The following is a 27,743-nucleotide window of genomic DNA, read 5'->3' as shown; positions in this document are numbered from 1 at the left end:
GAACCAATTCCCTGCCCTCAAGGAGCTTACATTCTAACGGGGGAAGGCATCACATAAAAGGGAGCTGGAAGGGGAGGAGGCGGAGAAGGTGAGGTAGAAGATGCCCGTGTGGTGGAGAAATCTATAGAGTATTTTACTGTATAGAGTAAAATCTGAGAGAGGAGTGGAGTGAGCCTGGGTGACCTGGACATTTCTTCAAAATGGAGGTTCTGGAAGGAACTTGCCAATCAAAAGAGAGGGCTACACCTACTACGAAGAGAAAGATTACTTTGCTTATTGGCTACAGGAGTTTTCTTTGTCTTTTTTTTCCAGCAGGGAGAAGGATTTTCTTGTGGGAGCTAATAATACTACTGCCCCCCGCCCAAAAAAAAAGAAAAAAAGGGAAGATCAGAAAGAAACACATATATGGAGGACAGCTTTCAAAGTAACAGTTTGAATTTATTACACACATTAAAAAAAACAAGCTCTAATTTCACATATAATTTGCTTTATCTGCTCTGCTTGAGTCTTTTTAAGTGTGGGTCAGATTCATAGTAAAATTTAAGAAAAAAATAGAAACAAAAATAGGAAATTTTGGTAAAAGCTTAAAAAGGGATTGCATTAGCTCTTCTTGTCTCCAGGAAGCAGAAGGAGGCAGTGGGTAGAAATTGAAGGGAGGCCAATTTCAGCTCAATGTCAGCATAGGGAGGTAACTGGTCTTTGATTTCTATTCCTTTCTTTCCCTCCCCCCCTTCTCCCACTTTTTGATGTAGTCAAAGAGAAGGACAGATAGTAGAGGTAATATGTGAAAACATTTCTCTCCATTGTAAGGAGAGTTTAGGACTGACTGGCTAAAAATTGGCAGAATCCCTGGAGGTTCTTAAAATAGCAATATAGTCCCACCCTGAAGGAATTTTGAGAGGTTGGGGGAGAAAGAGCTACCATTTATATGGCACTTTAAGGTTCACAAAATACTTTACAAATATTATCACATCTGACCCTCACCACAACCCCAGGAGGTAGGGACAATTATTATCCCCATGTTTTTTTTGGAGGGGGGAAGGTAGGGCAATTGGGGTTAAGTGAATTGCCCAAGGTCACATGGCTAGTAAGTGTTAAGTGTCTGAGGATTTGAACTCAGGTCCTCCTGACTCCAGGGCTGGTGCTCTATTATATCCATTTTACAGATGAGGAAACTGAGGCTAAGAGAGAGGACCTGGTCTCAAGTTAAGTAACATATCAGGATCACACTGCTAATTTGTATCAAAGGCTGGATTTGAACTCTGTGGTCTTCTACTCTAGGTTCAGGGCTCTATCCAGCGATCCATCTAACTGCCATTAGAAAATTTTTGAGAGTTCTCTAGGTGTCTATACAGTTAGTCAAACACCTCATTAATACATGAATACCTCATTTCCTCCACTATTTACCCTTTGCTCTCTGTGACTACACCTAAGGGCGAGGTGGAAACCAATTATTTGAAGACCAGTTACTATCACCCCCACATTAGTTGGTTTGGGAGAAGTGGTTAGAGTACTGTATTTGTAACCAAGAAGTCCTGAGTTCCAATCCTTTCTCAGAGACTTACTAGTTCTGTGACCTTTAGCAAGTCACTAACCTCTCTGTGCTTCAGTTTCTTCATCTGAAAAAAGGGGGTTGTACTGGATGGCATCTAAGCTCCTGTTCAAGGATTCTATAGAAAGTTGTTTTACAGCTACAGCTAGCCCACTTCCCAGTAGACGAATCGTAAAATGAGGTGAACAATTGTCAAAAAGTATAAAGAACTATGAGAGAAAATGCACCAAAACACTACCAAGAGAGTGAGGCTTATAATACCCATAAAATTGTAAAAAATGATTGAAGACAAAAATAGTGGACTTTTGAGGGACCATGGGAAAACTGGCTCCTTAATATGCTTTGCTGGAAATTCGTCCAGTCATTCTGGAAAATAATTAGTAATTATGGGGAAAATATCTATTCTTACCTATTGACTCTGTGATTGCACTTCTCTCGGATGAAATTTGACAAAAAGGTAAACTGAGGCAAATTTGCCCACAAGATAACATTTATTAAGAGGGGCATGCTGCCTGCCAATAAATGGGTCAATGGATTACCTCCTTTCATGCCAACGATTCTGAAAAAAAGGACAGTTCCCCTTTTATAGGTTTTACAATGGATAGAACAGGGTAAATGACTGTAAGGGTAATGGGAATTTGAAGATCTTCCCTGTCCCTTAATAAGCCTAAGGGAATTTGAAGACCTTCCCTTCTTTGAAAATATGCTCTGCCCCCTAATAAGCTGAATGTGGTCACATGGAGCCTATGGTGGGAGGAATTTGCTGAAGGGTGGAGCAGAGCCCAGAGGAAACTGGGAGTCAGAGCTAGACTAGATAGTTGGGAGAAGAGCATGCTTCTGTTCCAGGGAGCCAGTCAGGCTTGTGAGTAAATATTGGTTTGTAGGAAGGCTAAAGGATAGTGTGGCTCTTTGTGCTGTTATAGCTTTTTAACTTCTTTGCTACTATGATGGAATTGGCTTACTGGTTTTGGGATTTGGTTTTCTGGTGTCTGAATAAATGTCTTGCTTCTGTCTTATATATGGAGAGTCTGTTATATTTTACAATTAAGTACTATGCAGGTATATTTATTGTGACTGTTATGCTGTGAATATTGCATTGACACTACAATGTCATTACAGGATTAAGGGTGATATGATTGGTTCCAAAGCTGAGGCACAGAGAACAACATGATTTGGGGTTGAAACCCCACCCCCCCCCTCCCCGTTTCTTCTCTCATGAAACTAAGAAGCGTTCATTGTCTGAGTCCAGGTGTGAATTAGCAGCTCAGACTTTTGGACAGCAAACCAGACATCATTCTCAAAGGCTAGCTTGGTGGGGTAGAGTTGTCAGACCCAACTCCTTTGCCTTCACACACATTTCCCAATATCACTTAAATTTCTGAGGCAAGAAGGACTTGTTTTTAAACTTAACCCATTATAGGCCAGATGTTCAATTAAAAAACAAAGAAGCATGATTTAAGCAATTACAGCACAAAATCAATTATTTATAAATAGGATCAATAAATAAATGGTACGGGATTAATTTTAATCTTCTCATACTTTGTTGTTATTTAGCCTTTTTCAGTCGTGTCTGACTCTTTATGACCCCATTTGGGGTCTTCTTGGTAAAGACACTGGAATTGTTTGTCATTCTCTTCTCCAGCTCATTTTACAGATGAGGAAACTGAGGCAAACAGGATTAAGTAAGCCTAAGCCTAGGGTCACACAGCTAAGTATCTAATGCCAAGTGTCTAAGTGTCTTTTCTTCTCTCTTTTCTATTTACACAGTGACTGCCCACTAATTCAAGTAATAGTTTCCCTAATTCAATTCAGCCAACTGCCAGAGATTTGATTCCTCCCCCCCCAAAAAAAATTCTGATCATGTCACACCCCAGCTCAGTAAACTCCAATGGCTTCTTAATACCTCTAAGATCAAATAGTAAGGATCCTGGAATTTAAAGGCCCTCACAATCCTGCTCTAATCTGCCTTTCCAGGTTGATTTACATCATTCCCCTTCACCGATTCCTTCTACAGCTAATCATCTTTGTCTCCCTCACATACAACATTCTATCTCCCATCTTAGGGTTTTTGCACTTGGCTGACCCCATGCCTGGAATATAGTCTCTGGCTCCTACCTCTTGAAACACCTTTCTTTCCAGCTCCCTTCAAACACTACCTCTAACAGGAGACCTTTGCTATCATCTCTGGCTGCTAGTGAGTCTCCCTCCAAATTACCTTACATTTGTTTATTTTATATTTTTATTGTGTGTATATGTAAACATAACATAATAATTACATAGAAAATATATGCACAGCATGTATTTATATATAATACACATATGATATATACACATGCACACAAAAATATCAATGTATGCATATAATATATAATTATGGCAATATGGTCTAATTTTGTGTATTTGTGTATAGAGTATATAATTATATAATATATGTATTCTATATTATGCATGTAATTATGTGTGCATATAATATATTAATTATAACTACTTATGCATGCATATTATATATGTGACAACACAATTCTGTATCATATTACACATAAATATATATTACATATAAGTATATATTTAAACATTCAGATACTACATATGTATATATTATACATGTGTCTGTATATGTGTGTATATACATACCTATAGGATATACAGGATATATAACTGGTCCCAGCACATCTTTACATATAGGTATATATATACTTCTAAATATGTATATATGCATATGTCTGTATATGTGTGTATACACTTGCCTTTGTGTAAGGGTATTTGTGTAAGGAACCAGCTTGTAGGGCTCTAGAGAGACCATTGTGAAAATTTTCTGTGTGAGAAATAATAAGCAAATGCTACAAATTAGTGCTTGATTTATTATTTTATTGATTTCTAAACTTGAGATAAAGAAAATGTCAATAGCACAGATTAAACTTAAAAGGGCACCCTAGTTACACTTCCCCCAGAGAGCTGGTTGTTAAACACTCGTCAGCATCCCCCTACGCGTACATGCACATGCTTTCTCCCTCTCCTTGAGAGGCAGGGTTTGTTCCACCTTCTCTTTGGATCCCCAGCTGGGATCCCATAGTGTTTAACACAGGAAGGGCTCAGTAAATGCCTGTAGATTGAGTAATCAATGACTGAATAAAGTGATAAATGAACAACAACACCATCAGAAATTACGAATATATGAGAAATGCAGAGAAATTTGGGACGTCTTGTTCAAACTGATGTAGAGATAAGGGTACAGAACCAGGAGAACAAAATACCCAAATCAACAACAGTAAGGTAAATGAAAACAATAGTAAAAGTATTTACAATAGCTTGTTTTGCTTCTCGAGAAGAGATAATGAAATGCATTTCTCTCATTTAGGTTCAGAGGGGGGTGTTTGTGGGAATGGACATACAGTCAAATAAGGCTTCAGTTGATTTTGTCTAATTGGTTTTGAGGTCAGTTAGAAAAATGTGTTTAAAGGAAAATTTCATGATGGTGGGGAGGGAGTATATAGATTGGGGAAATGTTTGGTACAAAAAAATAGGAATTAGTAAAACCTAAGAAAAAAAAAACCCAAACCAACTGGTGCATCCCCAAATGGAATGGAGTACCTTAAGAGAGAGTGAATGCCCCCTCCCTGGATGTCTTCAAACAAAGGTTGGACAGACACCTGTTGGCTCTGATCAGGGCCTTTTCCAGGTATGGCTTGGATGGGAGAGCTTAATGCTGGGGTTCTCTGTGTAAGGTCTCTTTCCATTCTGATGTTCAATGGTATAATAATAATAATTATGATAATAAAATACAATTATAATACAAATAATAACTGACACTTATATAATATTTTCATGTTTGCAAAGTGCCTTCTTGTACATTATTCTGTTTAAGCCTCACAGCAAATTTGTGGGAGGCATTAAAGGGATTATTTCCACCATAAACATGGGAAAACTGAGGCTCTGCAAGTATCTCTAAAGTATTTGAGTTTTCCAAGCTCATGGCTCTGTCTACTTTGTTGTGGAGTCTCCTGCCAGAGCTGACATTCCCTATTCTCAGATCCCTCCCAGCTCTGACTTTTCATGTTCTATGATTCCTCCCAGCTTTGCCTTGTTCCCCATTTATTCTTAAAATACATTTTTTTTTTTTGCTTTTTGGAGGGGGAAGGATAAGGCAATTGGGGTTAGGTGACTTGCCCAAGGTCACATGGCTAGTTTTTGTGTGTATGTGTCTGAGGCTGGATTTGAACCCAGGTCCTCCTGACTCCAGGGCCAGCACTCAAAATAACTTTTTTTTTATGGGAGGCATCTAGGTAGCCCAGTGAATAGAGCACTGGCCCTGGAGTCAGGAGGACTTGAGTTCAAATCCGGCCTCAGACACTTGACACTTACTTGCTATGTGACCTTGGGCAAGTCACTTAACACCCATTGCCTTACCTCCCCCCTCCAAAAAATAAGACTACTTTTAAAAAAATTGTTGATATCTTCTGTTTCTTATATCATAATTATCCTTGGCATCCTTCCCCATCTTTCTCCCAGAGATCCATTTCATATAACAAATAGTATTTTTCTTTTGCTTTTTTTTTTGGAGGGGGGAGGGCAGGACAATTGGGATTAAGTAACTTGCTCAAGGTCACACGGCTAGTAAGTACTAAGTGTCTGAGACCGTACTTGAACTCAGGTCCTCCTGACTCCAGGGTCAGTGCTCTATTCACTGTGCCACCTAGCTGCCCTCAAATAGTATTTTTTTTTTAAGCAATTGGGGTTAAGTAACTTGCTCAAGGTTACGCAGCCAGTTGTTTCTGGGTGTGGTGCTAAGTATCTGAGCCCAGATTTGAACCCCAGGTCATCCTGACACTGGAGCCGGTGCTCTTACTTTCTGAGCCACCTGGCTGCCCCAAATAGTAATTTTTTAAAGAAGAAAAAAAATCAGCACAATTGATGGATAAATTGAAAAAGTTTGAGAACATGTGCAATGTGTAGCACCTGTGGACTTCCCACCTCTGTTAACAGGTGAGTGGGGGAGCATCGTCTCAATCTCTTCCTTTGGCTCTTGTTTGTTCCTTACAATTTTGTCCTATTTACTTTTGATTTTTTGGAATTTTTTTATTGTTATTTCCACTTACATTGTTGTAATTACTGTGAATATTGTTTACTTGGCTCTTCTGACTTCACTTTGCATTAGTTCATATAGATCTCTCCTGCTTCTTTGTATTCATCATACACATTATGTCTCCTAGCAGAGTAAATAATAGTGGGGAGAGTAGGTGTCCTTATTTTACTCCTGAATTTATTGGAAAGGGTTCTAGTGTATTCCCATTGCATATATACTTGCCTTTGGTTTTAGATAGATGCTTTTTATGATAGCTTAAAAAGTTCCCTTTTAAGCCTATACCTTGTAGGAGTTTGTTTTAGCATAAAGAGTGTGATTAATTATTAATGATTAATCATATTGATTGTTTTCCTAATGTTGAACCATTCTTGCATCCTTGGCATAAATCTCACTTGATCATAATGAATGATTTCTTGAATAAATTGCTGTAGTCTGTTTGAGAGGATTAAAAAAATTTTTTTGAGTCAGTGTTAATTAATGCTATTTTCTTACTTTAGGTATTAGGACTATATTTGTCTCATAAGGTTCTCTCTCAATTTTGGGGAATTACTTGTGAAGTATTGAGTTCATTCTAAGAAGGAGAAACAAAATTAGGCTGCATGTGCATGTTTATTTCTCTCAAAGCTGGAGGAACATGCATATAGATACATGCATGAAAATTCATTGTGAAAAATGAGCCCAAGGACGGATAGACAATGGGAACCTTATATCTTCAGAGTAACTCCCTCTTATCCCTCAATCCCTTCCTTGCTAAGGATGCCTGTTTCAGTCAAAATTATAGTCTCTATATGTGTTAACCATAATATGAGAAAGGAAATTCTTAATTGATAGATTGTAAATACAGATAAGAGAATATCAAGGTATTGATTGAAATTATAGATCCAGGATGTCTGTTTTTCTTCTATCATTAACATGACTGCATATAGCATATATATGTTCATAAAATATCAATATGAGAAAAAATTCCATTATTCAAGTTGCTGTCCAATTTAAGGCATCCTGCCCTGGATAGTCATAAATAGAAGACTGCTCCTGATCAGCTTTGTCTGGCCTTGTAGTTTCTGACACAGGAAGGGGCATTTGGGGTTCACTCAGTGCGCAAAACAAAGCGTGTCTGTTATGCCAGAGCATGCAAAGCATTATGGTAGGTTAAGCTCAAAGTGGGCCAATCCAGGTTTTAGGCCTTTCTCAGATGATGGGGGTTCAAAATGGTTTGGAGAGGGGTTCACAGAATTCATCAGGACCAGGATTTTTTCCTTTGGTAGTTCCTTTCCAGCTAGGTCTATTTCCATTTAGGAGATTGGGTTATTTAAGATCTCTAACTAGTATTCTGATAATTTGGGTATTTTATCTTTTTGAAGATATTCCTCTATTTCTTTTGTGTTCTCAGTTTTGTTAGCTGTAACTGTGCAAAATATATTCTGATTGTTCTTTTTATTTCTCCTGGTTTTGCTGATATTTCACGTTGTTCATTTGTTATTTTATTGATTTGATTTTTCTGCTCTCTTCTTTTTAGTCATATTAATTAGGGGTTGATCAATTTTATTAGTCTTTTCAATGAACCACTTTTCAGTTTAATCTATCATTTCTATGGGTTTTTTTGTTTCTAATTTATCTATTTCCCCTCTAATTTTTCATATCTCCTCATTTGTTATTTTAGGTTTTTTTGTTGGTTTTCCAGTATTTAAAAATGCACATTCAGTCCATCAATCTTCTCTTCGTGTCTGGTTTGTAAGGATAGGATTGCCCCTCCCCCCAAGGACTGCTTTAACTGCATCCCAGGAATTTTGCTATCTTGCTGCATCATTACCACTTTCTTTTACACAGCCATTAATTTTTCTGATTTGTTTTTTGACCCACTCATTATTTAGGATTCCATTGTTAAGGCTCCATTTGGGACCAGGCTCTGACATTCTAGGCTCTCAGGGCCCTCCCAGCTCTGACAATCCCCATTCCCTCCCACGTGGGCGGCCTGGGGCCGGTGATTGACACCTAGGTCTCAGCACCTCCGGCCCAGAGCGCTCTCCTCGGCCCCGCCCCACATGTCGCTCCCTCCTTCCATTGGTCACGAGTGAAGGTGGGCGGGGCGGGCGGGGCGGGCTCCGCCTCTCTCCGTGCCCCGGGGCTGAGTGACGGCTCGCGGGAGGCAGTTGTGCGTCTCACGCCTGCAGGGGAGGGACGGGGCTCTAGAGCAGCTCCTCTTTGACCTCCGGCCTCCAGCCTCGGACGCAGCATGCTGCGGGCCGCAGCCCTGCTCGGGCCCCGTCTGGGCCGTCGCTTTCTGTCCTTGGCCGCTCCGGCCACGCTGCCCGTCCCCAACGAGCACCCCGAGATCTTCTACAACAAGGTGGGACGCCCCCCACCCCGCTGGCCTGGGGGCACCCGGAGTGCCAGCCTGCATCCCTGCCTGCACCCCCTCTTTGGCCCCGGGCATCACCTTGTGTGTGTGCTGCTGCTTCCGCACCCCGCGCCTCGCGTCTGCCCCTGCTCCCTCTCTGTGCTCGCTCCAGCAGTCCCCCCTTATCTAGACCCCAAGCTTTCCGCTTCGCCCGTTCTTATCCTCTCCTTTCCCTCTTTCCCCTTGTGCCCTGCACCCCGTGACTCCTTTTTCCCCCTGTGCACCCAGTTTCCCTCTTCTCCCCTTCTGCACCCCGCGGCTCCCTTTTCTCCCCCTCTGCACCCCCTGGCTCCCTTTTCTTCCCCTCTGCACCCCGCGGCTCCCTTTTCTCCCCCTCTGCACCGCCTGTCTCCCTTTTCTCCCCCTCTGCACCCCGCGGCTCCCTTTTCTCCCCCTCTGCACCCCCTGTCTCCCTTTTCTCCCCCTCTGCACCCCCTGTCTCCCTTTTCTCCCCCTCTGCACCCCGCGGCTCCCTTTTCTCCCCCTCTGCACCCGCTGTCTTCCTTTTCTCCCCCTTGGGTCCCTCTTTCTGCTCCTCTCGATCTTCCCTTTCTTCACCTCCCACCTCCCCAGTCTGCCCCTTCCCTGACACTCCTTTCCACCCTTTCTCCTTTCATCCCTCTCTCTTTTTGGGCCACCTCCCTTACAACCCACGCTTCCCTTTTCTTACTCCCCTACTTTCTTTCTTCCCCAGTGCTGAGCTCCGTGTCTGGCACATAGTAGGAGCTTGAACTGTATTCACTAACTGGCTTCCTTTCCCCTGTCCCCTTCCTTCCCACCACCTTGATTCCCTCCTCCCCATTTTTTGCCCCTCACCGCTAATTTTCTCTTGTCTTGGTGTTCTGCTCTCTGCGTCTTCTCACCTTCTCCCACCCCAGCCTGACCCTCTTTGCTTTCTCGGACTTGGGACCTTCCCCCACTCCCTCCAAGGCTTCCCCCATCCTTCCAGTGCCAACACCACTTCTGCAAGTGTCTCCTGTCTTCTTTTCCCTCCACTGCCAACATCTTCCCAGGACTGCACCTGTGGGGTAATGGTAGAGGGGTAGATTGCCTTCCCTCCTTGAGTACCTGCCCTCTTCCTCAGTTTCCTCATCAGTCAAAAGGGAGAGGAGGATGAGAGTTGGGCTAGAATGGTCAGCAGAGTCCTTTCTGGTGGGAAAAGTCTGTAATTCTGAGTCCCTGGGGGCTGTACCCCTGTCTTCCAGCCCTCCAGCCAATGGATGTCTGTTTACCTCCTCCTCAGGCAAATGTTTTCCAAATCCTTGAGAGGTGGAGCCTCTTTGAACCGGGGCTCTGGGATAAAGGAGAGGCTGCCGTCATAAGATAATGTCCACCTGAGCATTTTTCCATGGGTGCTGCTGATATCTGGGCCAGGGACCAGAAAGGGAAATGGATCAGGGAGTAACTACTCTCCCAACAAGCCAACATTGACTTAGTTTGCTGTAGGAAGCTTTTGTCCTCTGCTCCACCTGCTGACCTCTGTGACTCCTTTAAGTCCCAGCTATTGTCTCTCCTTGTACTGGGGATCTTTGCCTAAGCCTCTTCTTGCTCGTGCCTTCCCTCTGCTAATTATTTCCCATTTATCCCGTGTATGGCTTGTTTGCAAATATTTGTGTGTTGTCTTCCTCCTTTGAATGTAAGCTCCCTGAAGGCAGGGACTGTCTTTTTTTTTTTTTTTTTTTGCCTCTTTTTTTTTCCCCAGGGTTTTTTTTTTGGGGGGGGGGGAGTGGTGGCTGGCCTGTAGTAGGTGCTTAGTAAGTGTTAATTGATTGATTGATCTCTGAATCACCAGATTTCCCAGTTGAAAGAAGCTGGGGATATTTTGGTCCAAGAGTCTCCTCTCTCAGGTCTCTGACTTCCAGCCTCTCCCCAGGGATGGGTACTCTATTCCCTCCAGAGGAAGTCCATTTCTCTTTGGGGCTATCTGTAATTACCAAAAAAATCCAGAGAAGGGATGGGCCTCAGAGGCCACCCAGCCCAACCCCCTTCATTTCACCGGTAAAGCACTGGGACTTAGGAAGTGAGGTGACTTGCCACAGGCTGCACAGCTAACGTCAGAGGGATTTGAACTCAGCACCTCAAGCTCCAGTCAGCCTTCCTTCCACGCTATCTTTGGGCTGAGAGGATCCTAGCTCTAGAAGGATCCTTATTTTACAGATGGGGAAACAGTCTGAGAGAGGTTAAGTGACTTGTTCGAGGGTCACACAACTTAGGAAGTATCTGAGGCAGGATTGGAACTTCAAGCCCAGTACAACTGCCATTTGGGGTGGATTTCCCCCCACACGTTAGGTATTTGTTTTTTAACATCCATTTTTAAAAATTTCTGATTTCCAAATTCCCTTTCCCATCCCTCCCCCCACCTATGGAGAAGGCAAGCCACAGGATTCTTTCATTTTCATTAACAGCTAAAACCAACACCCGAAGTGGATTAACAGCTCAAGGCCCTTAAATAATCAGAATCTTGTGTTTTCAAAGAGGAAACATTAGTGGGTTCTCTGAATTTTGTTATGTAAGAATGGACTTCTCTGACCTTTTGTTCTCTTAGAAAACTTGAACCAGCTTCAGCTTTCTTTAGTTAGGAGTGATAGCTGGGCTCTTCCTTCTCCTTCCTCTTTTTCCCTCCCTACTTCTACTTTTCATGAGTTAGTGAAGGGGAAAGGCACATGTAGAAACCATTAGCTTCTATTCCAGCACGTTAGCAGACAGACGAGGACCAGGAACCAAAGAGGGAAAATGTCTGGGAGTAAGTGACCCCTTGCTTTTCCCCCTGTACCGGATTGCTTTTATCTTCTTGCACTGTCTTGTGGAATGGGCTAGAGAGCTGGTCTCAGTCCTGCTTCTGACACCGACTGACTGTGAGCCTGGGGAAGTCACCTCTGCAGCTATGACAATAGATTTATTGGAGAGTTTGTTTCCTTTGGGAGTTTTCTTTACACAGGAGTAGCCCCTCGTCAGGAGCACCTGCTGTGTGCTGGCCAGTCAATTGACAAGTGCTTCTAAAGCACCTACTATGTTCTGGATTCTGTGCTAGGTTCTAGAGAACACAAATACAAAATTCTAAAGGGTTCTGACTCTTAAGAAGTTGTTGGGATTTTTTTTTAAGGGGGAGCTGGTCTGGGTAAATTTCAGGGTCTCCTGCTTGCAGACACATAATAGGTTTTCAGACTGACCTGTGGCATAGGAGATCAGAGGTCACGGGTCCCACCTCCCTATTTTTTTTTTTTTAGCAGCTAAAGAAAAGCATACTCATAGAGTATCAGCTAGTTGCCAAGGGTCACAGAAGGACTGGGATTTGAGCATGCTTTTTCTGACTCCAGATCCAGCCCTTTTCTTGGAATCACACCAATTAGAAAGGCAATAAATCCATCGAAGGCCCCAGCTCCTTTGTCCCCATTTTTTTTTTTTTTGCCTTTCCACGTTTTATAGGAAATTAAGGATAGGGTAGGGATAGAGCCTAGTGTTTTAGTTTTTATACAGTTGAGTCAGTTGTAATTAGGGCTTAGCTATTAAGTTAACAAACTGGGTCTGGACCTTCTGGTACTTGAAGGATCCTGTGGTTTTACCCCCCCCTAAGCCCCCTTCCCTCCACCTACGAAGATTGCCAGCTTTCCTAGCCTTCCTGGAAGGTTTAACTAGTTACTACCTTCCAAATAATCCCTCATCTAATGACCCACCAAAGCCTTTGGTCCTTCCACTCACTTCAGACTCACAGACTCACTTTCTAGTTGAAAGCCCAGATCTGGGCAAGAATTCCCTCTATAGCACTTGAGTCAAACTCAGATAGAAAGGGGGTGGGTGGGAAGTGATCTCTCCATAAAAGATCCCATATTGACTTACTTTTAAAGTATAATGTTTTCTATGTTTTTAAAAATTTATTTTGCTAAAATTTTCCCAATTATGTATTTGTTAAATATTTCCTATTTTTTTGCTTGTGCTCAGGGGTGTTGTGGACGATGTGTTTGATGCCTCATTACTCGTTAGTGGACACACACAGCTTCTAGAGGCTTGGGGCATCATGGATTTGGAGTTAGAGGACCTGGATTCGAATCCTACCTGTGCCACTTAAATTTAGCACATTCTTGACTGTGGGCAAGTCTACTTCTTGAGTTTCAGTTTCCTCATCTGTAAAATTGCTAGGGGAATGCTAATGACCTCTAACATTGTTTCAGTCACTGAATCCACCATCCTCCAACTGACCTCCTGAAGCAGGATTATTGCTGTGAAGGTTTATTTTTTCTTTTATCAGTTAAATTTAACTGAAATGCCCCACCCATTGTTGCTTTGTTCCTCTGTTGCGCCAAACAAAAATGATATTTATTAAATGCCTATTGGGTGCCGGGCTGGGGATTAAGAGACAAAAACAGTTTCTTCCTGCCAGGAGTTTCTGGTTCAGTCCACTTGGTCTGAATTGTGCATTTATTTACAGCATGCAAATGTGTATAAGAGGTTATTTGAGTGGGGAAAACTATTAACGGTAGAGGAGGGCCCCCCCCCCCTCCTTTGCTGAGGTGGGGAAGTGGGGGTGGAGTATGTAGAGCCTTGCATATAATGTCAGATGTTTTTTTGATCTATGAATCAGTTTTGTTGAATTTTTTTCCTCTTTCCTTTTTAAAAAATTCTTTGATAGGGGTGGCAAGGTGGCACAGTGAATAGATCACCTGCCCTGGAGTCAGGAGGACCTGAGTTCAAATCCAGCCTCAGACACTTAACACTGACTAGCTGTGTGACCTTGGGGAAGTTACAACCCCAAGTGTCCTATCTTCTCCGCTCCAAAAAGCAAAAAAAAAAAAAAAAAGGAAAAAGTACCTGCTTATTTTAACCACTTTCATTCTAATCACTGTCTCGATTGCCTATGTTAACAAGGAACATGACCTGCTCCAAAGCACTCTGTATTCTAGGGGCTTGGAAACATTTTCCCCTCCATTGTTAACCTGGGGGCTAATTCGATTTGTGTTTGGGCTTAGAGAAAAGAGAACAAGGGAGAAGATAGCAGAACCGTGGATGGGTATTTAATCCCTTCCCTGCAACCTCCTGAGGCAGAGAAAGAAACTGAGGGTCAGAGTGGTTTAGTGATTTGCCCCAAGCCACCCAGCTGGGGAGGTTTGGAACGCTGGTCTTAAGGGGACTGATGGTAAAACTGATATCCTTCCTTAGAAAATTCTTTCCCCAACTGGAAGAACTGAGGCTAGATGTCTCCTTTCTTCTCTTGGAGCCTTTTTTTTGCTTTTTGGAGGGCAATTGGGGTTAAGTGACTTGCCCAAGGTCACACAGCTAGTTTTTGTGTTAAGTGTCTGAGGTCAGATTTGAACTCAGGTCCTCCTGACTCCAGGGCCAGTGCTCTATTCACTGCGACACCTAGCCGCCCCCTTTTCTTGTATTCTTTAAAGGGTTTTGGTTTGTTTTTTTTTTGTTTTTTGGATGTTGGGAGGGTTGGAAAATGTGTGATACAGAGTTATTTCAGCAGGTTTTTGGGGAAGGGAATAACTTTACAAGCATTATCTCATTTGAACCTCACAACGACCCTGGGAGGTAGGTGCTGTTTTTATCCCCATTTTACAGATGAGGAAACTGAGTCTGGCAGAGTTGAAATGACTTGCCCATGCATCTAGTGTGTGTCTTCTGGCTGGATTTCTTTTTAAATTTTGATTTTTTTAGGCAATTGGGGTTAAGTGCCTTGCTCCAGAGTCCAGTAGTAACTGTCTGAGGCTGGATTTAAGCTCAGCTCTTTCTGACCCAGGCCCAGCATTGTATTCATGTATTTTAGGTGCGCTTTTTTTGGACCTGTGATTTTATTGGTATAGAGAACTCTTGCCAGAGAAATCTCCTTTTCCCTCAGCAGATCCACCTACTTTGTAATTCTGTTTTAGAAATTTGCCCTGGGGTCTGAGAAGCCTTTCCCTATGCCTGCCAGAACATATGAATAGTAACACTCTTGCCACTTACTTCGTGGGAGACCTGGGGCCCGTCCCTTCCTGTCTCTTGGCCTCGGTTTCCCTTGTCTGTAAAGGGTGGAGTTTTCACTTGATGGTCCCTTCCCGGTTGAAATCTGATCTTTGTGTGATCCTCACAAACCCTAATCAGCTTCCCAAGCCTGATGAGGATAGGTAGGCCGTTCCTACCCAGAATCCACCTGTTCTTTACTAGAAGACTGTGTTTCAACATCAGCCATCTAGATCTGATACTGCTGATCATTGCTTGGATATGAGTTACTATTTAACCTCTGTTCTTTTACCACCTCAGAATTAGAGAGTTTCAGATTTGGGAGGGGTCTTGGCCTCTGGCTAATTCAACCCCCACCCAAAGGGAATCCCTGTTCTATCCTAGAAGGAAGTCTGTGCCCCCCCAGGGTGACCTGTTCGATTTGAGGTAGCCAGCATTGTTGGTCACTTTCCCGGGATAGCAATCCTAAAACAGCTCCTAGGCCCCACTGCTAATGGTTGAACAAAAAAATTAGACTGGTTTCTCTTTTTTTTTTAATCCCTCCTGATTTCATGGTGTAGGGAAGATGATGAGGAAATTCCCCATCAGTGCAAGGTCTTGTTTTAGGAGTCCCTTTAGAGCACTCATTGGATGTTTCTGACTGAGGCTGGCTTCTTGTCCCTTAGGCCATTATGTTCATAAGACCACTGCTGGTGCACCCATTTCCCTGCCCCTTTCATTCTGACCCCTTGTAAAGGTGTGATGGGGGTGGCTTCCTTCATTCCCAGCTCAAACCCCACTATGTAAAAGCCTTTCCCACTCCCCCTCCATGTTCCATGTTCTGCCTTCCCTCAGAGATTATCTCAAGTCTGCAGCTTGTTTATACAGATTTTTTTGCTTGTTACAACCCTCCCCCCCCCCCCCCCAACTCTGAATTCCTTGAGGGAAGGGACTGTTTTTGCCTTTCTTTGCATATCCAGAAGTTAGTATGCCTGGCACTGAGTGTGTGTTTTTATAAATAAATGCTTGCTGACTTGACTCCTTTCCAGATGGAACTGGGTTCTGACCATAAGGTAGCTGAGGCATTGTAGGATGATGCTGAAGGTGGTGTGGTGAGCTCACAAGTGGGATTGTTGCCACACCCCTTGGAGAAGAGCAGGAGAGGGTTATGTGAGCTCTTCAGGAACTCTGAGGGGATGTGCATAGACCCTCCACCCATTTATTGGGTTCCAAGGCTATAGCTTCCCTTATTGGTCCCTGTGCCTTTATTTGGGGGGCACCCTCTTTCCAGGTCAGACATGAATTCCTGGGCAGCTGAATCTCGATTTACTCACTTTGAAAATCTTATTTCCACAGCCTTAGGGGAGTGCACTTGGGCTGGCTGGGCTGGGGTTGGTGGGGGGGGCTCCAGCTTGTTTTAGCCTTCTCTTGGGAAGGTCTGTCTAGAAACCATGGGTGCAAATTGCCCACTGATAATCACAGAAAACTTCCCCAGCCTTGGAGCTGTCTCTTAGGAGAGTAACAGGAAGCCTGGAGAGGTAAAGGACTTTGAAAGCCAAACATGATTTTCCTGTTTGGTCTTGATTGAGGCTAGAGGGAGCCCCGGGGGTGTCCAGAGCCAAGGGCTTGATGTGGGCAGCCTGGCCTGTGCTGGTTTGGGGAGGAGAGGTAGATTTGGAACCAGACTGGGGATTCTTAACCATCCACAGTGGACTAGGCAGTGTCTGGTGAAACCTGCGGATGGACTCTTTCTCAAAATCAGGTTTTTAAATGCATTAAACCAAATGCATTACAGCATTACATAGGAAACCAATGATATTGAAATAGTTATTAGAAAATCTATACTTAAAAAAAAACTGCACCCCACATTAAGAGCTAAATGATTTCTAACCTAAATGACTTCTGGATTCTCACTGACTTCTCACGTCTCTCTCAACTCCATGATTCTGCTTCCTGCAACCACATTTTAATGTTGGGAAATGGTGCCAGCCTTTCACTTGGGTTTTTCCCTAGGATTCCATTCTTCTGGTTTCCAGGCTGTGAGGTTTTACATTGGCTCTGATCAGTATCCTCCCACCATCATATTTACAGAAGAAAAGCAGCCCAGAATTCTAGTCTGGAGAACTTTGCATGAGTTACTCTTTTGAAAGGATCTATTTACTTTTGAGTTTAACTCTTTCTCTGCTCTGTCCTGGCTTGAGGAGTGGAGATCACAAGCTGGGAAGGCCTGTATCTGGGCATCAGGGGGTGGAGTCTGCCTTTGGCTCAAAGCCCTTTGGACCCAGGGAGGACGCTGGAATCTCTGGGCAGGTTCTGGTCCCATTGTCTACATGGTTCAAGTGTTTACTGGGTGGGACTTGTTTAAAAAGATTTAAGTAAAAGGAACCACAAAGAATGACTCTTGACTCTGCATTCCCGAAGCTTAGGACTGCAAAGAGGTTTACAGCAAAGTCCACCCAGCCAAGGGCCTGGATTTTGTTGGTGTGGGTGGTTTCCCTCTAAAGATTCAGGCCACCCTTTTGCCATGACTTAGCATCTTTGTGGCTCCAAGCCTTCACAGGGCCTCTCTGAACTAGGCTAAGCTGGCTCTCAGTATGAGTCAGGGGATGGGAGTGGAGAAACCTCATGTGGTCCTAGGCTGTGGTGAGAGGCAGAGCTCCTGGGGGAGGTCGAGGTCTCCACTGACAAGAGGGATGGATTTGGGATCAGAGGATGGGTTCAGATCCCACTCTGCTACTTGTGACTTACCTGGAGATCTTCACTCCTGGGTCAGAGGAGGAAGTTGGTCTGGGCTGGGCCTCGGGCTCCTAATCAGTGGTCCTGAGCTTGTGAGTGAGGAGGTCCTCTGCTTGCCAAGAGGGCCAGGCTTTGCTTAGACAGTGAAGACTGCCAGGCGCTGGGTCCATTCATTCCCAGACCTTGGGCCCTGCTGGTACCAGAAGATGTGGAGTGGGAGGGGAGATAGTGAAGAATACATTTTAAACACCTTGCAGTGTTTTCTCAGGCCTGGGGTGATGTTGCTATGTCTTGCTGGGTCAAAGGCAGTGTCAGAGTCTGCATTTGAACATGAGCCTTCCTGAATCTAGGCCCAGCCTACCGTGGGCTGCTTTGCTCCCGAAATATCTCCTGCTGTACTTATTATGAAGAGACCTCTAGATTAGATGAGAAGATAGGCAGAAGGATTCAGCCAGTTGGATATCCAGAATGAAAGAGAAGTTGTTAGGGCCAGGAGGGTCTGCAGGGGGCGGCCCCCAGGGAGGAGGGAGAGCAAACACAGGGGAGGAAAGAGTCAGGCAGCATCCAAGGGGCCCCAGGAGGTTTGAGGATTTGGTCTGAGTCTAGTTCGAACACATAAGAGGAAGCTGGAGGTGGGGGTGGAGAGGGCGGTGCCCAGGTCAGGGGCATGGTGGAGGATTCCAGAAGAGATGGCCGGCCCAGGGGCTCTCCTTGGGTGGGATGGCCTTCTTTTAATGGATTGGTAGATTGTATTAGCTTCTTTCAGGTCCCTAGGTAGGAACAGTGCCTGGAGTCAGCAAGATTCATCTTCCTGAGTTCGAATCTGGCCTCAGACACTTACTAGCTGTGTGACGCTGGGCAAATCACTTCACCCTGTTGGCCTCAGTTTCCTCATCTATAAAATGAGCTGGAGAAGGAAATGGCAAACCCCTCCAGTACCTCTGCCAAGAAAACCCCAGTTGGGGCCATGGAGAGGTGTACAGATCTGAAAAAAACAACTCAACAACAATTATTTTTTGTCTGCTCTGACCTTAGTAAAGCCCTGTAGATAGTCACTGGAGAGTACTTAGCCCCCAGTGGCTCTTTCTGTTGTGAAATTTCCTTTCCCATTCGCTGCTGTAGAAATCCTCACCCATAGAGCATGCTAAACAAATATTATTATATAATGCTGATAGAGCATGGAACTCTGAACTTGGCTGGGGGCCCTCCCTGTGTGAATAACTTTGTTATGTTAAACCCTGGGCTGTGCACCAAAGGAGAGCCCTGCACCTCACCCAGGTGCCAAGCTCTGACCCAGGCTCACTAAGCAAACAGTCCAGCCCAACCCCGCCCCCGCCCCAGTGTGTTCTAAAGAGGGACAGAGAGACAGACAGACAGACATGGGGGAAGAGGGGAGGGAGAGAGCAAGACAGAAGTGGAGAAGGTATGGAAAGAGGTCCACCCCGTACTGGAAGTCAAGTTCAAAACCTGCCTCCATGCGAGGCTGTGTGAACCTGGGCAACTGTTCCAAGCCTCAGCCACTTCATCTGTAAAATGGGGACAGTAAGACTCTCAGCAAGGCTGCATGATGTGGTAGAGAGCCAGCCATCCATAGTTGGTAACACCTGGATTCAAGTCCTGCCTTAGACACATATGGGCTGTGGCCCCAAGTCACTTAAACCTCTCTGGGACCTAGACAGCGCTCTAAGACTATAAATGCCAGAGATGGTGCCCATCTACATTTATTTGCAGGCTGAGTTTCCTCACTTGGGGGCTCCTTATGTCAATGACATCAATCAAGCAGCATTTATTAGGCTCCTACTGTATGTGTCAGGTACTATACTAGGCACAGTATAAAATAAAAACCAGCCCCTGCCCTCAAGGAGCTCACAGTCTAATGGAGGGAGTCAATGTGGAAACAGCCACATACCAACAAGACAGAGACAGGAGAAATTGGGGGTAGCCTCAGGGAAGGTACAAGATTAAGGAGCACTAGAAAAAGAGGGGGGTGGAACTGGGTGTTTGAAAAAAAGGACGTCAATAAAAAATAATAATTTAAGGGGAAAAAAAAGTACTGAGAAAAGCTCTTTAAAGAAGCTGGAACACCTTCAGAAGACTGAGACTCAAAGGAATGCAGGAAGCCAGCCTTGGGGCCGGCTGGGGGGGGGGGGAGCCACTGGGGCTGGAGATGCAGCATCCATCATGTTTGAGGAAAGGAAAGGAGGCCTGTGTCACTGGATCAAGGGGAGCTTGGAAGCGAGTCAGGTGTAAGAAGACTGGAAAGGTGGGAAAGGGGCCAGCTTATGGAGGACTTCAGAAGCCAGACAGAGGATTTTATGTTTGATCCTGGAGCCACTGGAGTTTATTGAATTGGGGGCGGGGTGACTTGCTCCCTGTGCCCGGAGGCAGTTGGGCCTGGAGTCAGGAAGACCCAGGTTCAAATGGTACCGCAGATGTTAGCTCTGTGATCCTTGGCAAGTCATTTAACTTCTGTCTGCCTTTGTTTCCTCAGTTGTAAAATAGGGTAATAGCCTCTTCCTCTCAGGTTGTTGTGAGGGTTAGATGAGATAGCATTTGTAGTGTGCTTGGCATATAGTAGGCATGTAATAAGTGCCGATTTTCTCCTCCTTCCCTGTTTGTCGAGGCAGGCAGACCCCCACCCTCAGAGCTACTGCAGTGGTCTGAGAGGGCCTGGACCAGGGTGGGGCAACGTCAGAGAGAGAGGCTGCTGAGGCGGCACTCACCACTCACTGGCCCAGACAATGACCACATCAAAAATAGCAGTCCCATGCAGGGATGTTGTGAGGCTCAGATGGGATATAAAGTACTTTGCAAGGTGATAGATGAATTGTCGCTATTAACAATAGTAGTGATGATTGTTATTCTTTGGACTTAGTGGCCCAGCACAGGACTCAGAGTCCAAAGACCCAAGTTAAATCTGGCCCCAGATACTTACTGGCTCTGGATATGTCCCTTCCCCGCTGTCTGCCTCAGTTTCCTCCTCTGTAAAAGGGGGGGGTAATAACAGCCCCTACCTCTCAGGGTGGTTGTGAGAAGCAAATGGAATAATACTAAAAAGTGCTTGGCTCATAGTAGGTGCTATGGAAATGCTCATTCCCTCTGCCTTTCCATGGGAAGGCTTCGGGTGCAGGCTGGATTACTACCACTTGTCTGTCATCTAGGTCATGGAAAGAATTTTTTTCAGGTTTTTGTTGTATAAGTTCAGGGATTCTTAGACTTTTTGTGTCCTGGACCACCATGTGGTGCCCTTCTGAGAGTAATGTTATTAAATGCATTAAAAAAATGCAGAGGATTAGAGAGGAAACCAGTTATGTTGAAGTTTTTCCTAGCCATGTTCGTGGAGTCCCTTAAACCCATCCACAGACCTGTTGGAGGTCCTCAGGGTAAGAACTCCAGCCCAAATGGAGAATACACTCCCTTCTAACTCGGAAATCCTGCAGTTCTTGAGTATGGGACAGATGGATGCGGAGCCATTATCTTCCTTCTGCTGAGCTAAGGACAGTTTCTGTGACATTTCCGTGACACTGCTGAGGACCTCCCTGCCCAGTGCAGTGAAGGTCTCTCTCTCCCCAGACTTGGCCTCTGGGGTGGTCAAGCTGAGGCCAGTTCAGGTCTTGTCCAGGTGCCCCAGTCCGTTGGTGGTGGTCATTCAGCGTCTCTCCTGTTCACAGTGAGTCCTGGAGCTTTAAAGGTTCAGAGCCTGGCACGGGGTAAATGTTTAATTAAATGTTTGTTGCTTGACTGATGGAGAGTTAATTTTTTTCTTCCTATGGCAGATTTTCATAAACAATGAGTGGCATGATGCCGTCAGCAAGAAGACTTTTCCCACCATCAACCCATCCACCGGAGACGTGATCTGTCAAGTGGCCGAGGGGGACAAGGTACAGAGAACCTCATACTGAACAGAGCAAGGTTGGAGTCCCTGAGCCAGGCCAGGATGCACTTTATTGACTTTCTGTGGTCTCTGCAGGGGCAGAGGGGGAGAGTGCCCTGGTACCTCTTGGTCTCTTCCAGGAAGGCAGCTGTTCTCCTTTGGAAATGTATTGGCTTACTAGTTTGGTTTTTTTTGAGAAAGCGTCTCTCTTAGTTTCTTATTATTTTAATTATTTTTTTCAAAAGTAAAAAAAAATTATGCTTCAGTCTGTATTTGGACACCCCCAGTTCTTTGTGGATAGATAGCATTTTTTTTTTATTGTTTAAAAATAGATACCAGTTAGATTGGTAATTCCCACTATGATTTTGAAAGGGAAATAGTGAGGGAGAAAAATCTGTCCTTAATACCTAAAGTGTTTGTAGAACTAAAGATTAATTTTATTTCTACATGGAGGGGGCAGAAATGATTTAGTATTGAAAGTGTTTTGTCTTTCAGGCAAAGATTAGGAGAATTCAGCCAACCAGTATGTGTTTACTTGTGTATTGAGAGGTGATATGGTAAGCTGACTTTTGGAGTCTGGAAGATCTGGTTTCAAGTCCAGCCTTTGAAACCTTCTGGCTGGGAGGCCCTGCTTACTTAAGATTATAAAATGGCAAAGCAGTAGAGGGAGTTTTCTCTTTATCTGTTTCTCCTTCCCCTCCAGCAAAAATTCACATCATTGAATTTGGGTTTGTGCTGGGGAGCTGTCTTAGTTGGAAGGTCCTCAGGCATATGTTTTGAGGGTGGGTCAATAGGTATTTATTATTATTTATTATTTTTATTATTATTGAGTTTTATGGATAATTCTTTTTTTTAAATACACCACATTATTTCCCTATACACTAAGCCCTCACCATGGTACCCTCCCTCATAAGAAAGAAAAACAGCAGTGCAGCAGACACATCCATGCCCTCCATGGTCTCCCTGTCCTTCCCCCCCTCAGCTCTCTTCCAAGAAGGAGGGAGGGAAGCATCATCAGCTGTCCCCTGAAATCCACATTGAGCCTCCAAGTTCATCTGACTTGATTTGCCTTTGAATTTTACTGTTTATATTATTTTAGTCGTTGTATAGGTTGTCTCTTGGGGTTATATCCATTGATACAAGTCTTCCAAAGTTTCTCTGAATTCTTCAAATCAGTTTTGTCCAGTACTAATTCATTATGTTCACATGCTGTTGACTGTCCATCCGTTTCCCCAGTTGGTGGGCAGGCACCCCCTTTGTGTCCACATTTTTGTGGCACCACAAATGCTTTGAGGATTTTGTCATATATTTGGACCTTTGTTTGAGCTTTTGACTTGCTTGGATCAATAGGTATTTATTGTACATGCCCAGGATTTGGAGATGAACATATATGGAGAGGAGGGTGTAGAAAAGGCATTGTGGTATGGCAGAGTCAGAGGACCTAGATTCAAATTCCACCCATGATGCTTCCTGAGTCTGTGACCTTGGGGAGTTCACTTCCCTCACTATAAAAGTTGGGGACTGGACTCAGTGGCCTCTAGGTCCTCCTTCAGCTCCAGCTCTGTGATCTGGTGGGTCTCATCTTTCTGTTTCTCAGGTAGCTCGTTTGTAAATGAGGGACGTGGATTGGCTTGCCCCTAGATCTAGAATCCTGTGAGTAGCGGCAGTTCCTGAGCAGTCCCCTTCTCTGCAGTCACCATAATCATGCAAAGATTGAGCAGGGCCCTGGTCTTTGTTTCCCAGGCAGACGTGGACAAGGCAGTAAAAGCTGCAAGAGATGCATTTCGCCTGGGCTCGCCATGGAGGAAGATGGACGCGTCACACAGAGGAAGGCTCTTGAACCGATTGGCAGACCTGATCGAGAGGGACCGGGCTTACTTGGCCGTATGTGCTCCTCCCCCCCGCCCTCCCTCCTTGCCACCCAAACACACATACCCAGAGCTTGCTTCAGAAGCCTGTGTTAAGACTAGGAGTCTGTCCTGACCAACAGGCGTATAGCCACAAGACACGTGTACTGAATAGGCTTTTCTTTTCTCAGACACTGGAGACCTTGGACAATGGCAAGCCCTACGCCATCTCCTACCTCGTGGATTTGGACATGGTTCTCAAATGCCTTCGGTAGGTACTGTGATCCTTGTGCTTCGTGTTTCTAGTACTGAAGAGGAGTGTTCCAAAGAGACCAATATAGAACCCTTTATAAAACGTTGTGATATGGGGGAAATGGATTCACTTTGGTGCTCTCTTTAGGAATTACTGAAAATCATGTGTGTGTATGGGTGGCTAGGTGGCGCAGTGAATAGAGAACCAGCCCTGGAGTCAGGATGACCTGACATCAAATCTGGCCCCAGACACTTAACACAAAAACTAGCTGTGTGACCTTGGGCAAGTCACTTAACCCCAGTTGCCCTCCAAAAAAGCAAAAGAAAAAAAGAAAATCACATGTGTGTGCAGATAGGTATGTGTATACATGCATGAATGCATGTGTATTTACACATATACGTTTATGGGCCCATATACAGATTGCTATGTATGTACAGCATATGTGTGTATTACATTTTGTATATTTTAATATATATATTTTAAAATACACATATCTAAAAATACATAATTTTTAAAAAGCAGTAACATCTCTCATGGATGTCATTTTAACTTTTCTTTCGCCTCAGTAGAACACAAGCCCCCATGGGGCTGGATCTATTTGGTTTTGGTTTTTGTATTCTCACTATTCAACATGGTGCCTTGTGCCTAGAATTTTTCCAGGGTCTCACAGCTACAATATGTTGATTTTTCATTAAATTTAATTATTTTTAACTTAAAAATCTTTTTATGGATGCCTTTTGTTCTTGCCCCGAAGTAATTTTGCAGTGTGTGCCACCCTTCACCGTTTTTTCTAACAGAGAAACAGAAGGACCATGAGCCCAGTAGACAGTGATGTCCCAGATCTGAGACTGGCCATTTGGTGTTAGAGTCCACCTCCCTTTGAGAGCTTTTTCATTCCCATCATTATCATCGTTATATAGTGTTTTCCTGGTTCTGCGTGTGAGGCTTTTCATCAGCTCATACAGCTCTTCTGAGGTTTCTCTGAATTCCTCATCGCCATTGTGGTCCCATCGCACGATCGTGTTCTGTTGTATTCACCTACTCTAGTCAATAGGTGTTCCCCAGGTGACAGGCGGAAAGTCAATATTTTGGCAGATTTGTTGCCTCTCTTTTTTGTCTTTGACTTCCAGGAGTTAATCCCATGTATGTTAATGACCTAGTATATGTGGCCTCAAGGCCACAGGTTCCCCACCCCTGCTCTAGAAAGACAGGCTTGAGAAGATTCAGATGAGCCCTGGCTCATGGTTCCTATAACATTCCCCTTTTATTGAATCCGCTCAGTTGGAGTGGAATGTAAGCTCCCTGAGGTCAGAAACTGTTTTGTGGTGCTTGCCACCTATTGGTTGAGTCACACATGGAATTTCACTCTTACCAACACTGTTTCCTCTTACTAGTTCTGAGAGGAAGGAGGAGGGATGGGAGTGATCTGCCCTTTAGAACAGATGGGGAAGATGGGTGGTGGGCTATGCGTAAGTCAAATATATGCACACATGCAAATATACATACACATAGGCATACATCTTGTGTGTGTTTCTCTTCTCTCCCCTCCTTTCCTCTCCCCCTTCTTTCTTCCGTCTCCCTTCTCTTTCTCTCCTCTCCGTTATCAGTGAGCAAGCACTGATTAAATGCCTGCTGTGTCCTGGGCCCTGGGGATTCTAAGAATGACGCAAGCCCTGCTCCTTTGTCTGACCGTAACTTAGTGCAGATATGGATCACAGGCAGCGTTGTGTCTAAGAACTGATGTTTGGAGTCAGATGGCCTTGGGCTTGAGTCCCACCTCCAACATATTGTAGCTGTGAGACCCTGGGCAAGTCCCATTACCTTTTAGTGCCCTAGGCAACACTTAGATGACCACAGGTTACAAAGGAGTTGTGCTCTGTATCAGCGGAGGGAGTATCCACATCCAGAAGTCCCTGTGCCTGTGAAATGTGGGTCTCTCCCCTTCTCACTGTCCAGCATGTGCCTTGTGCCTCCTTACCCCAGACAGGAAGGTCGCTCCAAGTGTTCTCATCTCTTCTCTTCTATACTCATTTCTTTCTTTGGCACCTTCTCCACTAGACACTGAGCTTCTGGAGGGTAGGGAATATGTTCGTGTGATGGTCTTTTTGGAACTCTGAGTATGACCTCCTGTGCTGCCCAGGACCTGTGGGCAGTTTAAGAGCTCGGCCAGGTTCTCCAGGCCACATCTTTGCCTCTGCCTGCTGTGTTCCCAGGGAGTGAGCCAAAGAGGAAGGTTCTTTGAGAAATGGGGATTAAACCTGTGTGTTCTCCTTTGTGCTGGGGCTTTAGAAAGCTCCCATACAATCCATTAGCTAAACCCTCTGATATTTTTAGGTATTACGCAGGCTGGGCTGACAAGTACCATGGGAAGACCATCCCCATCGATGGAGATTTTTTCAGCTATACACGCCATGAGCCTGTTGGGGTGTGTGCCCAGATCATTCCAGTAAGTGATGCCTCCTCTCTTTCCCCCTTCCCCTGTCTCCCTTCCTTCTTCCCCACAAATCCCGACTGTTTGCCTGGCGGTAGAAGCTTTTGCCTCTGCTGACCTGAGCTTTTCCTGGAATGGAACAGAAAAATGGAGCAATCCCATTGCTTCTGAAGGCAGGGAGGGCTCTGGGGGGTCGGCTGTCTTTGAGGAGACCACCATTGAAGTCATCCTCTGATGCTTCATTGTGGCGGGGAGGTGACTCTAAGATGGTGCCAATGCAGGGCAAGCAGTAGCCAGGTCTGCCAGGCTAGAAGGGCTCCAGGGATGGGTCTGCTGACGGACAGTGTGACTATTCACATCTCTCCCCTCTCCAGTCCTCTCTGTACACTATTGAAAAAGGTGCTTCTAAAAAAAAAAAAAAGAGGATATTTTCAGGGCCTCTACCTGAAATTACCTGCTGTTAACTTTGTGTGTATTTTGAAAGTGTTAAGATGCAGCATGGTGCGAGGCATGGAGAGTTGGTCTCAGACCTATTGAGATCTGAGTTCAGATCTTGCCTCTGAAAGATCCTTACTGTGTAAGCTTGAGTAAGACAGTGAAGCTCCTAGTCCTTCCTAGCTCTCCAAGAGCCTGAGCCCAGAGAAGGGGGGCCCGCCTGTGCTGGGCACAGGGAGCTTCCTAACCTGGCAGGCCCCTGTGCCAGCAGAATCACCAGTCTGACCTCTCACCTGTATTTTGAACCTGCTGATTTTTTATTTGGCTCAGCTCGTGTGCCGCCATCTACAGACACTCTTCCCTGACCCCTTTGGTAGTCAGGGGACCTGCTCATCCGCATCACACACATCCAGGGCAATGAAAACTTCTGCAGGGGAGGGGCTGTCTGTCATTTCGTGTTTGTGTCCCCAGGGCCTGGCACACAGTAAGCACTTACTCACCACTTGGCCTCCTAAAGTCAACATAGCCAAAACTGAGCTCGTTATCTCCCCCCAAGAAAAACAGAACTTCCCTGTTTCTGTAGAGGACACCAGCCCCCCGCCCCGGCTTGCAGCCCAAGCATCATCCTCAGTGCCTTGTTTTCCCTCACTGCCCCCCATCCAAGCTACTGCCAAGGCATGCTGATTGCACATGTCTGTGTCTCTTGGCTATCCCCCCTTCTGTCCTTTGACCCTGCCACCCCCTGGTGCAGACCCTCATAATCTCCCACCTGCATTATGACAACAGCTGCTAGGGGGCCTCTGCCTGCCTCCAGCCTCTTCCCCACTCCAGCCTGTCCTCCATTCAGTCACTAAAGGGGTTTTCCTAAAACAGGCCTGATCACGTCACTCTCCCACTCAGTAAACTCCAGTGGCTCCCAGGGGCCTCCAGGAGCAGTTACAGAATGCCCTTCATACCCTGCTCCCTCCTCCCAGCCAGTCTTCTCACACCTCACTCCCCCAGCACAGAGTCTTAAGTCCAGCGACACTGGCCACCCAGCTGGTCCATGAGCAAACCTCCTGGCTGTGCCATATGCCAAGAATACTTTTCCTTCTGTAGGAAACCTTTTCCAGGCCTCTTTAAGGCCTTTTCTCAGAGATGACCTCCCAGTTTCTCTTTTTTCCTACCCCCCTCTCCTCTCTCCCTCCTCTCTCTCTCTCTCTCTCTCTCTCTCTC

At 45.0% G+C, this 27,743-nt stretch overlaps 1 protein-coding gene across 1 annotated transcript in view; it reads left to right on the top strand.

The window, feature by feature from the left end:
- The first annotated feature begins 8,729 nt into the window (after nucleotides 1–8,729).
- Nucleotides 8,730–27,743, top strand: part of ALDH2 (aldehyde dehydrogenase 2 family member) — a 29,921-nt gene continuing 10,907 nt past the window's right edge. Inside the window, exons 1-5 of the mRNA XM_069081910.1 lie at nucleotides 8,730–8,982; nucleotides 21,465–21,569; nucleotides 23,306–23,446; nucleotides 23,601–23,680; nucleotides 25,997–26,108. Of these exons, the coding sequence (XP_068938011.1) occupies nucleotides 8,869–8,982; nucleotides 21,465–21,569; nucleotides 23,306–23,446; nucleotides 23,601–23,680; nucleotides 25,997–26,108 (552 nt within the window). The 5' untranslated portion in view covers nucleotides 8,730–8,868. The remainder of the gene's footprint in view (nucleotides 8,983–21,464; nucleotides 21,570–23,305; nucleotides 23,447–23,600; nucleotides 23,681–25,996; nucleotides 26,109–27,743) is intronic.

This window comes from Petaurus breviceps, unplaced genomic scaffold (genome assembly GCF_028583685.1).
Source record: "Petaurus breviceps papuanus isolate PSGF00001 unplaced genomic scaffold, PetGlider_PUasm1.0 99, whole genome shotgun sequence".
NCBI lineage: Eukaryota > Metazoa > Chordata > Mammalia > Diprotodontia > Petauridae > Petaurus > Petaurus breviceps.
Note: the sequence above shows the minus strand (reverse complement) of the source record. Positions and strands in the feature narration are given on the sequence as shown.